Genomic DNA, 12,500 nt, shown 5'->3' with positions numbered 1-12,500 from the left:
TCCCTCAGCACTGACCCTCTGACAGTGCGGCAGTCCCTCAGTACTGACCCTCTGACAGTGCGGCACTCCCTCAGCACTGACCCTCTGACAGTGCGGCACTCCCTCAGTACTGACCCTCTGACAGTGCGGCACTCCCTCAGTACTGACCATCTGACAGTGCGGCACTCCCTCAGTACTGACCCTCTGACAGTGCGGCAGTCCCTCAGTACTGACCCTCTGACAGTGCGGCACTCCCTCAGTACTGACCCTCTGACAGTGCGGCACTCCCTCAGCACTGACCCTCTGACAGTGCGGCACTCCCTCAGTACTGACCCTCTGACAGTGCGGCACTCCCTCAGCACTGACCCTCTGACAGTGCGGCACTCCCTCAGTACTGACCCTCTGACAGTGCGGCACTCCCTCAGCACTGACCCTCTGACAGTGCGGCACTCCCTCAGCACTGACCCTCTGACAGTGCGGCACTCCCTCAGTACTGACCCTCTGACAGTGCGGCACTCCCTCAGTACTGACCCTCTGACAGTGCGGCACTCCCTCAGTACTGACCCTCTGACAGTGCGGCACTCCCTCAGTACTGACCCTCTGACAGTGCGGCACTCCCTCAGCACTGACCCTCTGACAGTGCGGCACTCCCTGAGTACTGACCCTCTGACAGTGCGGCACTCCCTCAGTACTGACCCTCTGACAGTGCGGCACTCCCTCAGTACTGACCCTCTGACAGTGCGGCACTCCCTCAGTACTGACCCTCTGACAGTGTGGCACTCCCTCAGTACTGACCCTCTGACAGTGCGGCACTCCCTCAGTACTGACCCTCTGACAGTGCGGCACTCCCTCAGTACTGACCCTCTGACAGTGCGGCACTCCCTCAGTACTGACCCTCTGACAGTGCGGCACTCCCTCAGTACTGACCCTCTGACAGTGCGGCACTCCCTCAGTACTGACCCTCTGACAGTGCGGCACTCCCTCAGCACTGACCCTCTGACAGTGCGGCACTCCCTGAGTACTGACCCTCTGACAGTGCGGCACTCCCTCAGTACTGACCCTCTGACAGTGCGGCACTCCCTCAGTACTGACCCTCTGACAGTGCGGCACTCCCTCAGTACTGACCCTCTGACAGTGCGGCACTCCCTCAGTACTGACCCTCTGACAGTGCGGCACTCCCTCAGCACTGACCCTCTGACAGTGCGGCACTCCCTCAGTACTGACCCTCTGACAGTGCGGCACTCCCTCAGTACTGACCCTCTGACAGTGCAGCACTCCCTCAGTACTGACCCTCTGACAGTGCGGCACTCCCTCAGCACTGACCCTCTGACAGTGCGGCACTCCCTCAGCACTGACCCTCTGACAGTGCGGCACTCCCTCAGTACTGACCCTCTGACAGTGCGGCACTCCCTCAGTACTGACCCTCTGACAGTGCGGCACTCCCTCAGTACTGACCCTCTGACAGTGCGGCACTCTCTCAGTCCTGGCTCCCGGGTGGAGTGTCGGCCTGGATTATGGGGTTAGTGGGGGGTCCCTGGAGACTGGGGGAGGGGGTGTGACAGTGTGAATGAGTCTCACGAGCTGTGGTTGCAGCAACAAGGTTACTCTAACTTTCGGAGATGAATGTACATAATCCCACTGCCCAGTGTGACTGGGAATGCTGTCCAGGCGAGGATATAACTGTACCCATAGCGACCTGCCTGATCTCCGTGTATATCCCAAACATGGAGCGTGAAGATCAGTGAGGCTGTCATCACACACAGGCCTGAGGAAACAACACAGAGCGATTAACCTCCCTCCGTACCCTCACCCAGAGGGAGCGAGACTCCCGTCTCCCTCACTCCCCTCACCCAGAGGGAGCGAGACTCCCGTCTCCCTCACCACCCTCACCCAGAGGGAGCGGGACTCCCGGCTCCCTCACTCCCCTCACCCAGAGGGAGCGAGACTCCCGTCTCCCTCACTACCCTCACCCAGAGGGAGCGAACTCCCGTCTCCCTCACCACCCTCACCCAGAGGGAGCGAACTCCCGTCTCCCTCACCACCCTCACCCAGAGGGAGCGAGACTTCCGTCTCCCTCACTCCCCTCACCCAGAGGGAGCGAGACTCCCGTCTCCCTCACTCCCCTCACCCAGAGGGAGCGAGACTCCCGTCTCCCTCACTCCCCTCACCCAGAGGGAGCGAGACTCCCGTCTCCCTCACTCCCCTCACCCAGAGGGAGCGAGACTCCCGTCTCCCTCACTACCCTCACCCAGAGGGAGCGAGACTCCCGTCTCCCTCACTCCCCTCACCCACAGCGAGTGAGAGACTCCCGTCTCCCTCACTACCCTCACCCACAGCGAGTGAGAGACTCCCGTCTCCCTCACTACCCTCACCCAGAGGGAGCGAGACTCCCGTCTCCCTCACTCCCCTCACCCACAGCGAGTGAGAGACTCCCGTCTCCCTCACTCCCCTCACCCACAGCGAGTGAGAGACTCCCGTCTCCCTCACTCCCCTCACCCACAGCGAGTGAGAGACTCCCGTCTCCCTCACTCCCCTCACCCAGAGGGAGCGAGAGGCTCCCTCACTACCCTCACCCAGAGGGAGCGAGACTCCCGTCTCCCTCACTCCCCTCACCCAGAGGGAGCGAGAGGCTCCCTCACTACCCTCACCCAGAGGGAGCGAGAGGCTCCCTCACTCCCCTCACCCAGAGGGAGCGAGAGGCTCCCGTCTCCCTCACTCCCCTCACCCAGAGGGAGCGAGACTCCCGTCTCCCTCACTCCCCTCACCCAGAGGGAGCGAGAGGCTCCCTCACTACCCTCACCCAGAGGGAGCGAGAGGCTCCCTCACTCCCCTCACCCAGAGGGAGCGAGAGGCTCCCTCACTCCCCTCACCCAGAGGGAGCGGGACTCCCGGCTCCCTCACTCCCCTCACCCACAGCGAATGAGAGACTCCCGGCTCCCTCACTCCCCTCACCCAGAGGGAGCGAGAGGCTCCCTCACTCCCCTCACCCAGAGGGAGCGAGAGGCTCCCTCACTCCCCTCACCCAGAGGGAGCGGGACTCCCGGCTCCCTCACTCCCCTCACCCACAGCGAATGAGAGACTCCCGGCTCCCTCACTCCCCTCACCCAGAGGGAGCGAGAGGCTCCCTCACTCCCCTCACCCAGAGGGAGCGAGAGGCTCCCTCACTCCCCTCACCCAGAGGGAGCGAGAGGCTCCCTCACTCCCCTCACCCAGAGGGAGCGAGAGGCTCCCGTCTCCCTCACTCCCCTCACCCACAGCGAGTGAGAGACTCCCGTCTCCCTCACTACCCTCACCCACAGCGAGTGAGAGACTCCTCTCTCCCTCACTACCCTCACCCACAGCGAGTGAGAGACTCCCGTCTCCCTCACTCCCCTCACCCACAGCGAGTGAGAGACTCCCGTCTCCCTCACTCCCCTCACCCACAGCGAGTGAGAGACTCCCGTCTCCCTCACTACCCTCACCCACAGCGAGTGAGAGACTCCCGTCTCCCTCACTACCCTCACCCACAGCGAGTGAGAGACTCCCGTCTCCCTCACTACCCTCACCCACAGCGAGTGAGAGACTCCCGTCTCCCTCACTCCCCTCACCCACAGCGAGTGAGAGACTCCCGTCTCCCTCACTACCCTCACCCACAGCGAGTGAGAGACTCCCGTCTCCCTCACTACCCTCACCCACAGCGAGTGAGAGACTCCCGTCTCCCTCACTACCCTCACCCACAGCGAGTGAGAGACTCCCGTCTCCCTCACTACCCTCACCCACAGCGAGTGAGAGACTCCCGTCTCCCTCACTACCCTCATCCACAGCGAGTGAGAGACTCCCGTCTCCCTCACTCCTCTTCCACCTTCACCCAAGCACCAGAGAGACTCCTGTCCACCTCCGTCAGGATATTAGTGGGATGGACTTTGGTGGAGAGTTAGGGGATTAGGGGGAGGGTCTTCGATGGGAGAGTTAGGGGATTAGGGGGAGGGTCTTCGATGGAGAGTTAGGGGATTCGAGGGAGGGTCTTCGATGGAGAGTTAGGGGATTAGAGGGAGGGTCTTCGATGGAGAGTTAGGGGATTAGAGGGAGGGTCTTCGATGGAGAGTTAGGGAATTAGAGGGAGGGTCTTCGATGGAGAGTTAGGGGATTAGAGGGAGGGTCTTCGATGGAGAGTTGGGGGATTAGAGGGAGGGTCTTCGATGGAGAGTTAGAGGATTAGAGGGATGGTCTTCGATGGAGAGTTAGGGGATTAGAGGGAGGGTCTTCGATGGAGAGTTAGGGGATTAGAGGGAGGGTCTTCGATGGAGAGTTGGGGGATTAGAGGGAGGGTCTTCGATGGGAGTGTTGGGGGATTAGAGGGAGGGTCTTCGATGGAGAGTTAGGGGATTAGAGGGAGGGTCTTCGATTGAGAGTTAGGGGATTAGAGGGAGGGTCTTCGATGGGAGAGTTAGGGGATTAGAGGGAGCGTCTTCGATGGAGGATTGGTGGATTAGAGGGAGGGTCTTCGATGGAGGGTTGGGGGATTAGAGGGATGGTCTTCGATGGAGAGTTAGGTGATTAGAGGGAGGGTCTTCGATGGAGAGTTAGGGGATTAGAGGGACGGTCTTCGATGGAGAGTTAGGGAATTAGAGGGAGGGTCTTCGATGGAGAGTTAGGGGATTAGAGGGAGGGTCTTTGATGGAGAGTTAGGGGATTAGAGGGACGGTCTTCGATGGAGAGTTAGGGAATTAGAGGGAGGGTCTTCGATGGAGAGTTAGGGGATTAGAGGGAGGGTCTTCGATGGAGAGTTGGGGGATTAGAGGGAGGGTCTTCGATGGAGAGTTAGAGGATTAGAGGGATGGTCTTCGATGGAGAGTTAAGGGATTAGAGGGAGGGTCTTCGATGGAGAGTTAGAGGATTAGAGGGAGGGTGTTCGATGGAGGGTTAGGGGATTAGAGGGAGGGTCTTCGATGGAGAGTTGGGGGATTAGAGGGAGGGTCTTCATGGAGAGTTGGGGGATTAGAGGGAGGGTCTTTGATGGAGAGTTAGGGGATTAGAGGGAGGGTCTTCGATTGAGAGTTAGGGGATTAGAGGGAGGGTCTTCGAGGGGAGAGTTAGGGTATTAGAGGGAGGGTCTTCGATGGGAGAGTTAGGGGATTAGAGGGAGGGTCTTCGATGCGGGTGTTAGGGGATTAGAGGGATGGTCTTCGATGGGAGAGTTAGGGGATTAGAGGGAGGGTCTTTGATGGGAGAGTTAGGGGATTAGAGGGAGGGTCTTCGATGGGAGAGTTAGGGGATTAGAGGGATGGTCTTCGATGGAGAGTTAGGGGATTAGAGGGAGGGTCTTCGATGGAGAGTTAGGGGTTAGAGGGAGGGTCTTCGATGGGGGTGTTAGGGGATTAGAGAGAGGGTCTTCGATGGAGAGTTGGGGGATTAGAGGGAGGGCCTTCGATGGAGAGTTAGGGGATTAGAGGGAGGGTCTTCGATGGAGAGTTAGGGGATTAGAGGGAGGGTCTTCGAGGGGAGAGTTAGGGTATTAGAGGGAGGGTCTTCGATGGGAGAGTTAGGGGATTAGAGGGAGGGTCTTCGATGCGGGTGTTAGGGGATTAGAGGGATGGTCTTCGGTGGGAGAGTTAGGGGATTAGAGGGAGGGTCTTTGATGGGAGAGTTAGGGGATTAGAGGGATGGTCTTCGATGGAGAGTTAGGGGATTAGAGGGAGGGTCTTCGATGGAGAGTTAGGGGATTAGAGGGAGGGTCTTCGATGGGGGTGTTAGGGGATTAGAGAGAGGGTCTTCGATGGAGAGTTGGGGGATTAGAGGGAGGGCCTTCGATGGAGAGTTAGGGGAATAGAGGGAGGGTCTTCGATGGAGAGTTAGGGGATTAGAGGGAGGGTCTTTGAGGGGAGAGTTAGGGTATTAGAGGGAGGGTCTTCGATGGGAGAGTTAGGGGATTAGAGGGAGGGTCTTCGATGCGGGTGTTAGGGGATTAGAGGGATGGTCTTCGATGGGAGAGTTAGGGGATTAGAGGGAGGGTCTTTGATGGGAGAGTTAGGGGATTAGAGGGATGGTCTTCGATGGAGAGTTAGGGGATTAGAGGGAGGGTCATCGATGGAGAGTTAGGGGATTAGAGGGAGGGTCTTCGATGGGGGTGTTAGGGGATTAGAGAGAGGGTCTTCGATGGAGAGTTGGGGGATTAGAGGGAGGGCCTTCGATGGAGAGTTAGGGGATTAGAGGGAGGGTCTTCGATGGAGAGTTAGGGGATTAGAGGGAGGGTCTTCGATGGTAGAGTTAGGGGATTAGAGGGAGGGTCTTCGATGAGAGGGTTAGGGGATTAGAGGGAGGGTCTTCGATGGGAGAGTTAGGGTATTAGAGGGAGGGTCTTTGATGGAGAGTTAGGGTATTAGAGGGAGGGTCTTTGATGGAGAGTTAGGGGATTAGTGGGAGGGTCTTCGATGGGAGAGTTAGGGGATTAGAGGGAGGGTCTTCGATGGGAGGGTTGGGGATTAGAGGGATGGTCTTCGATGGAGAGTTAGGGGATTAGAGCGAGGGTCTTCGATGGGAGAGTTAGGAGATTAGAGGGAGGGTCTTCGATGGAGTGTTGGGGGATTAGAGGGAGTGTCTTCGATGGAGGGTCGGGGGATTAGAGGGAGGGTCTTCGATGGAGAGTTAGGAGATTAGAGGGAGGGTCTTCGATGGAGAGTTAGGGGATTAGAGGGAGGGTCTTCAATGGGAGAGTTAGGGGATTAGAGGGAGGGTCTTCGATGGGAGAGTTAGGGGGTTAGAGGGAGGGTCTTCGATGGAGAGTTAGGGGATTAGAGGGAGGGTCTTCGATGGGGGAGTTAGGGAATTAGAGGGCGGGTCTTCAATGGAGAGCTAGGGGATTAGAGGGAGGGTCTTCAATGGGAGAGTTAGGGGATTAGAGGGAGGGTCTTCGATGGAGAGTTAGGGGATTAGAGGGAGGGTCTTCGATGGAGAGTTGTGGGATTAGAGGGAGGGTCTTCGATGGGAGAGTTAGGGGATTAGACGGACGGCCTTTGATGGAGAGTTGGGGGATTAGAGGGAGGGTCTTCGATGGGAGAGTTAGGGGATTAGAGGGAGGGTCTTTGATGGAGAGTTAGGGGATTAGAGGGAGGGTCTTCGATGGGGGAGTTAGGGGATTAGAGGGCGGGTCTTCAATGGAGAGTTAGGGGATTAGAGGGAGGGTCTTCAATGGGAGAGTTAGGGGATTAGAGGGAGGGTCTTCGATGGAGAGTTAGGGGATTAGAGGGAGGGTCTTCGATGGAGAGTTGTGGGATTAGAGGGAGGGTCTTCGATGGAGAGTTAGGGGATTAGAGGGAGGGTCTTCGATGGAGAGTTGGGGGATTAGAGGGAGGGTCTTCGATGGAGAGTTGGGGCATTTGAGGGAGGGTGTTCGAAGGAGAGTTAGGGGATTTGATGGAGAGTTGGGGGATAAGAGGGAGGGTCTTCGATGGGAGAGTTAGGGGATTAGAGGGAGGGTCTTCGATGGAGAGTTGGGGCATTTGAGGGAGGGTCTTCGAAGGAGAGTTAGGGGATTTGAGGGAGGGTCTTCGATGGAGAGTTGGGGGATTAGAGGGAGGGTCTTCGATGGAGAGTTGGGGGATTAGAGGGAGGGTCTTCGATGGAGAGTTAGGGGATTAGAGGGAGGGTCTTCGATGGAGAGTTGGGGGATTAGAGGGAGGGTCTTCGATGGAGAGTTGGGGGATTAGAGGGAGGGTGTTCGATGGAGATTTAGGGGATTAGAGGGATGGTCTTCGATGGAGAGTTGGGGGATTAGAGGGAGGGTGTTCGATGGAGATTTAGGGGATTAGAGGGAGGGTGTTCGATGGAGATTTAGGGGATTAGAGGGATGGTCTTCGATGGAGAGTTGGGGGATTAGAGGGAGGGTCTTCGATGGAGAGTTGGGGGATTAGAGCGAGGGTGTTCGATGGAGATTTAGGGGATTAGAGGGAGGGTCTTCGATGGAGAGTTGGGGGATTAGAGGGAGGGTGTTCGATGGAGATTTAGGGGATTAGAGGGAGGGTCTTCAATGGTGACTAACCTGCAAAGATTTGGAACAAGCCCGTTGCGTAGAAGAGACTGCCTTTCTGTAAAGTGTAGAGTTGACAGAGGAAGATGATGAATGATGCACTGGAGAACAGGACGGCAAGGATCATTGAGGCCTGACACGCATGAAGCCATTCTACCGGAGAGACAAGTGTTCACAATTTCAGTAACGATCCATTCAGCCCCTCGAGCCTGTTACACAGGAACAGGAGGAGGCCATTCAGCCCCTCGAGCCTGTTACACAGGAACAGGAGGAGGCCATTCAGCCCCTCGAGCCTGTTACACAGGAACAGGAGGAGGCCATTCAGCCCCTCGAGCCTGTTACACAGGAAGAGGTGGAGGCCATTCAGCCCCTCGAGCCTGTTACACAGGAACAGGAGGAGGCCATTCAGCCCCTCGAGCCTGTTACACAGGAACAGGAGGAGGCCATTCAGCCCCTCGAGCCTGTTACACAGGAACAGGATGAGGCCATTCAGCCCCTCGAGCCTGTTACACAGGAACAGGAGGAGGCCATTCAGCCCCTCGAGCCTGTTACACAGGAACAGGAGGAGGCCATTCAGCCCCTGGAGCCTGTTACACAGGAACAGGAGGAGGCCATTCAGCCCCTCGAGCCTGTTACACAGCAACAGGAGGAGGCCATTCAGCCCCTCGAGCCTGTTACACAGGAACAGGAGGAGGCCATTCAGCCCCTCGATCCTGTTACACAGGAACAGGAGGAGGCCATTCAGCCCCTCGAGCCTGTTACACAGGAACAGGAGGAGGCCATTCAGCCCCTCGAGCCTGTTACACAGGAACAGGAGGCGATTGTTATGTAATCTGAAGCATTCTGGGGCCTTACCTTCACCGCGAGTCGAGTCAATCGCGATACAATTCCAGCCCCGATCCTGAATATTGTATTCACATTGATTCCACAGATCCCGAGTTTTATCCGGTGTGTAACTCCACCAAGACTGTAAAACAGCACAGAATGATCCAGAATGAGACAACAATGGATACAGTCCCTAACAAACTCTCCCAGGACAGGTACAGCACGGGGTTAGATACAGAGTAAAGCTCCCTCTGCACTGTCCCCTTCAAACACTCCCAGGACAGGGACAGCACGGGGTTAGATACAGAGTAAAGCTCCCTCTACACTGTCCCCATCAAACACTCCCAGGACAGGTACAGCACGGGGTTAGATACAGAGTAAAGCTCCCTCTACACTGTCCCCATCAAACACTCCCAGGACAGGTACAGCACGGGGTTAGATACAGAGTAAAGCTCCCTCTACACTGTCCCCCATCAAACACTCCCAGGACAGGTACCGCACGGGGTTAGATACAGAGTAAAGCTCCCTCTACACTGTCCCCATCAAACACTCCCAGGACAGGTACAGCACGGTGTTAGATACAGAGTAAAGTTCCCTCTACACTGTCCCCATCAAACACTCCCAGGACAGGGACAGCACGGGGTTAGATACAGAGTAAAGCTCCCTCTACACTGTCCCCATCAAACACTCCCAGGACAGGTACAGCACGGGGTTAGATACAGAGTAAAGCTCCCTCTACACTGTCCCCATCAAACACTCCCAGGACAGGTACAGCACGGGGTTAGATACAGAGTAAAGGTCCCTCTACACTGTCCCCCATCAAACACTCCCAGGACAGGTACAGCACGGGGTTAGATACAGAGTAAAGCTCCCTTCACACTGACCCCATCAAACACTCCCAGGACAGGTACAGCACGGGGTTAGATACAGAGTAAAGCTCCCTCCACACTGTCCCCATCAAACACTCCCAGGACAGGTACAGCATGGGGTTAGATACAGAGTAAAGCTCCCTCTACACTGTCCCCATCAAACACTCCCAGGACAGGTACAGCACGGGGTTAGATACAGAGTAAAGCTCCCTCTACACTGTCCCCATCAAACACTCCCAGGACAGGTACAGCACGGGGTTAGATACATAGTAAAGCTCCCTCTACACTGTCCCCATCAAACACTCCCAGGACAGGGACAGCACGGGGTTAGATACAGAGTAAAGCTCCCTCTGCACTGTCCCCATCAAACACTCCCAGGACAGGTACAGCACGGGGTTAGATACAGAGTAAAGCTCCCTCTACACTGTCCCCATCAAACACTCCCAGGACAGGGACAGCACGGGGTTAGATACAGAGTAAAGCTCCCTCTACACTGTCCCCATCAAACACTCCCAGGACAGGGACAGCACGGGGTTAGATACAGAGTAAATCTCCCTCTACACTGTCCCCATCAAACACTCCCAGGACAGGGACAGCACGGGGTTAGATACAGAGTAAAGCTCCCTCTACACTGTCCCCATCAAACACTCCCAGGACAGGTACAGCACGGGGTTAGATACAGAGTAAAGCTCCCTCTACACTGTCCCCATCAAACACTCCCAGGGCAGGTACAGCACGGGGTTAGGTACAGAGTAAAGCTCCCTCCGCACTGTCCCCATCAAACACTCCCAGGACAGGTACAGCACGGGGTTAGATACAGAGTAAAGCTCCCTCTACACTGTCCCCATCAAACACCCCCAGGACAGGTACAGCACGGGGTTAGATACAGAGTAAAGCTCCCTCTACACTGTCCCCCATCAAACACTCCCAGGACAGGTACAGCACGGGGTTAGATACAGAGTAAAGCTCCCTCTACACTGTTCTCATCAAACACTCCCAGGACAGGTACAGCACGGGGTTAGATACAGAGTAAAGCTCCCTCCACACTGTCCCCATCAAACACTCTCAGGACAGGTACAGCACCGGGTTAGATACAGAGTAAAGCTCCCTCTACACTGTCCCCATCAAACACTCCCAGGACAGGTACAGCACGGGGTTAGATACAGAGTAAAGCTCCCTCCACACTGTCCCCATCAAACACTCCCAGGACAGGTACAGCACGGGGTTAGATACAGAGTAAAGCTCCCTCCACACTGTCCCCATCAAACACTCCCAGGACAGGTACAGCACGGGGTTAGATACAGAGTAAAGCTCCCTCTACACGGTCCCCCATCAAACACTCCCAGGACAGGGACAGCACGGGGTTAGATACAGAGTAAAGCTCCCTCTACACTGTCCCCATCAAACACTCCCAGGACAGGTACAGCACGGGGTTAGATACAGAGTAAAGCTCCCTCTACACTGTCCCCATCAAACACTCCCAGGACAGGTACAGCACGGGGTTAGATACAGAGTAAAGCTCCCTCTACACTGTCCCCATCAAACACTCCAAGGACAGGTACAGCACGGGGTTAGATACAGAGTAAAGCTCCCTCTACACTGTCCCCATCAAACACTCCCAGGACAGGGACAGCACGGGGTTAGATACAGAGTAAAGCTCCCTCTACACTGTCCCCATCAAACACTCCCAGGACAGGGACAGCACGGGGTTAGATACAGAGTAAAGCTCCCTCGACACTGTCCCCATCAAACACTCCCAGGACAGGTACAGCACAGGGTTAGATACAGAGTGACGCTCCCTCTACACTGTCCCCATCAAACACTCCCAGGACAGGTACAGCACGGGGTTAGATACAGAGTGACACTCCCTCTACACTGTCCCCATCAAACACTCCCAGGACAGGTACAGCACGGGGTTAGATACAGAGTAAAGCTCCCTCTACACTGTCCCCATCAAACACTCCCAGGACAGGTACAGCACGGGGTTAGATACAGAGTGACACTCCCTCTACACTGTTGTGTGGTTTCCTGCTCCCTTACATTGTGGATGGTGGCGATGTAGAGGAGGATGAGTGCTGTGAGATGAGTGAATACCAGCCCGGGCAGCAGGAGGTACATCCTGAATCCTCTGCGTCTCTGAAAGAGAGAAATTCCACAGCCAGTTCAAGGTGAGAAGCAGATTGTGGCCCATCTCCCCGTCCCTCTCCTGTCTCTCTGTGCTCCCTCACTCAGTCGCCTGCACCCCTCAGCTCTGGAGCTTCCTCCACTCACAGACTCTTCGTCCTTCGCTGGGGTGGTGGGATGTTTGGGAACGGAGTGAGTTGTGGCCGGGGTTCCGGTCTCCTGCGCTCCATCCTCACTCCCTCCACTCACATTCACTCACCTGCACCCCTCCAGCTCGGGAAATCCTCCCCATTCACACCGCTCCCTCATGTCCCTCACAGCTCTCTCTGCACCCCCCTCCCACTTGCCCTCCTCTGTCTCTCTCTCTCTCTCTCTGCTTCTCTCTGCGCCCCCACTCTCTCTATCTTTCCTTTCTTTATCTCACTTTATCTCTGTCAGTCTCAGACTGTCCTTTCCATCAAGTGAACTGTCTGTCTCTCTCTCTCTCTCTCTCTCTGTCTCTCTCTCTCTCTCTCTCTGTCTCTCTCTCTCTGTCTCTGTCTCTCTCTCTGTCTGTCTCTCTCTCTCTCTCTGTCTCTGTCTCTCTCTCTGTCTCTCTCTGTCTCTGTCTCTCTCTCTCTCTCACACTGTCTCTCTCTCTCTGTCTCTCTCTCTCTGTCTCTCTCTCTCTCCTTCTGTCTCTCTTTCTCTCTCTGTCT

The 12,500-nt window shown here is 56.2% G+C and overlaps 1 protein-coding gene across 1 annotated transcript in view; it reads right to left on the bottom strand.

The window, feature by feature from the left end:
* Nucleotides 1-1,374: 1,374 nt before the first annotated feature.
* Nucleotides 1,375-12,500, bottom strand: part of LOC144490389 (peripheral myelin protein 22-like) — a 13,323-nt gene continuing 2,197 nt past the window's right edge. Inside the window, exons 2-5 of the mRNA XM_078208138.1 lie at nucleotides 11,719-11,814; nucleotides 8,840-8,951; nucleotides 7,997-8,137; nucleotides 1,375-1,744 (exon numbers count right to left, since the gene is read on the bottom strand). Coding sequence (XP_078064264.1) covers nucleotides 1,581-1,744; nucleotides 7,997-8,137; nucleotides 8,840-8,951; nucleotides 11,719-11,796 — 495 coding nt within the window. The 5' untranslated portion in view covers nucleotides 11,797-11,814 and the 3' untranslated portion in view covers nucleotides 1,375-1,580. The remainder of the gene's footprint in view (nucleotides 1,745-7,996; nucleotides 8,138-8,839; nucleotides 8,952-11,718; nucleotides 11,815-12,500) is intronic.

Source organism: Mustelus asterias, unplaced genomic scaffold, assembly GCF_964213995.1.
Source record: "Mustelus asterias unplaced genomic scaffold, sMusAst1.hap1.1 HAP1_SCAFFOLD_3226, whole genome shotgun sequence".
NCBI lineage: Eukaryota > Metazoa > Chordata > Chondrichthyes > Carcharhiniformes > Triakidae > Mustelus > Mustelus asterias.
The sequence above is the reverse complement of the archived record's forward strand: the minus strand, read 5'-3'. Positions and strand labels throughout refer to the sequence as shown.